Consider the following 1,790-nt stretch of genomic DNA (forward strand, 5'->3'; position numbering starts at 1 on the left):
CGCCCGCGCCCCTCCGCGGGTCCCGCAGCGCCACCGCGGTGCGGCCTCCGGCCCTGGCTCGCACCGGGCGCAGCGCCGTCCAGTAATTACGCGCGCTGGGTTGGCGCCATGTGCACCCGGCCGGCACCCGAGGTCCGGTCTGCTCCAGCCGAGCCCTTCACACCTCCTCCGCCCCAACCCTTGCTAGCGCCCCACTCGGCGTCCTCCTCGGCCCACCTCTCCGGGTCCCCCGCCGCGCCCCACCCCGCCCGCCCCAGCTCCTCGCCGTCAGACCGCCGGCGAGGAATGAAAATACTCATTAAAAACCTGTCGCCTTCCAGGACGCACTGCCAAGAAGAGGGCAAACACCTCTGCCTCCACCCGCAGCGTTCCTTGGTATTCGGCCCAGTATCCATGAACACCACCCCACCCCCAAAAGAAACCTCAAAAATGTAAGCCTAAACAATTTCTTTGGGAGCCCGTAAGAGTGTTAGAAAAACACTACTTTTAAAAATAGTGCTGGAAAAATTTTTTTAATTCGTAGCTTTGCTAATCCTGCGGTTATCTCCCCCCCACAGAAACAGAGGCGCCCCAGTGAATTTATTCCCAATAAATTACTCTCTGGACACACAGCTGGGATTCGGTTCCTCTTTTTTCCCCTCTCACCGCCCGAGGGTTGAAGTTACTTCGCTTCTTCCAACACCGGGTTCTGATCAGGAACTTCCTTAGAAACAAAAATCATTTCCCCTCTCCCTTACCTTCTCCTCCCGTGTCAATCCGCAGGGAAAATCCTATACGTGGAGTAAAAAGTCCATCCGAAGCCTCTGTCCTCTCCTGCGGTGCCCTCCTGTTCCTCTCCCTCTAGCTCCAACTGTAATGGACTCAAAAACCGCGTTTGGTAATTGATTCAATGTTACAGTCCATCCTTCTAAAACTAATCATTTGCTCTAAGTAAATAGCTGTCAGGAAATGAAGCCCCCCCCCCTTGGTCTCTTCAAAATAAAAGTTTCCCTCGAATTCCCGGCGCTCTAAATCTCCCAGTCTCCAGATTGCGCCTTCGCGTTTTGCTCTTACGCAATCAGGGGGTCCAGTCCCAACCCCCAGACTTCGACAACAACTCGGGGGCGGGGAGAAGCAGACCAGATGGGGTAGGGGGTGCGGGAAGGGGGAGGCGATGGTCTACCGGGACAAGGTTTGCTGGAACTACAAGCAGCCCCTCACCTCCAAATGAGTTTGCGTCTCCATTCGGGGGATTTTTTTCCCTACACTGCTGTAGTTTTGTATTCTCTGTGTAAAGAAGGAGCACGTAAAACTGCAGTGGAAATGTAAATCTGGACTCGGGAAATGTCCCTTCTGCGGAAACCCGGACCCACTGGAAGAGGGCCCTGGGGAGGAGCGTCCGAGCGCTCGCGTGGTCTCCAACTAGGGGTCTTTGGGGAGCGCCTTGTGGCCGCTGACCCTTTGACGGGGTGGGCGAACGGCGGCGTCCCAGCCGAGGATGTCGGGACTTTGGGGCGAGATGGAGTCTGCGATAAGGCGCAGCAAGCGAGGGTCCTCGTAGGTGGGAACTGGAGGCAGAACGACCTTTACCCCCCGGGGAGCCCCTTATCTCGTCGCGCCTTTGTCTTCGGGGTATCTGGGAGAGGTCCCGGCTTCCATGTCGCACAACCAAGGCCCCGGGGTGGGCTCCGGAGAGGGGCCCGCGGCAGGGCCGCGCCCCCGCGGGCTGGGGGCGCATCTGCGCCGGGCCCGAGTTCCTCCCCGGGTCGGACGTCCGCAGGTCCTGGAGCCGAGCCCCACGCTCGGCGCCC

General features: G+C 58.9%; 2 protein-coding genes across 2 annotated transcripts in view; one reads left to right on the forward strand and one right to left on the reverse strand.

Moving 5' to 3' along the window:
* Positions 1 to 611, forward strand: part of LOC106149490 (phosphatidylinositol 4,5-bisphosphate 5-phosphatase A-like) — a gene marked incomplete in the record, with an annotated part of 7,562 nt that extends 6,951 nt beyond the window's left edge. Inside the window, 2 exon segments of the mRNA XM_013518490.1 lie at positions 1 to 132; positions 321 to 611. Coding sequence (XP_013373944.1) covers positions 1 to 132; positions 321 to 435 — 247 coding nt within the window.
* Pdgfra (platelet-derived growth factor receptor, alpha polypeptide) overlaps positions 1 to 879 on the reverse strand; it is a 42,759-nt gene extending 41,880 nt beyond the window's left edge. The window contains exon 1 of the mRNA XM_005392898.2: positions 738 to 879. The gene's annotated coding sequence lies outside the window, so the exon portion shown is untranslated. The remainder of the gene's footprint in view (positions 1 to 737) is intronic.
* Between the last annotated feature and the right edge of the window lie 911 nt (positions 880 to 1,790).

Source organism: Chinchilla lanigera, unplaced genomic scaffold (genome assembly GCF_000276665.1).
Source record: "Chinchilla lanigera isolate Chin_1 unplaced genomic scaffold, ChiLan1.0 scaffold00046, whole genome shotgun sequence".
Taxonomy (NCBI): Eukaryota; Metazoa; Chordata; class Mammalia; order Rodentia; family Chinchillidae; genus Chinchilla; species Chinchilla lanigera.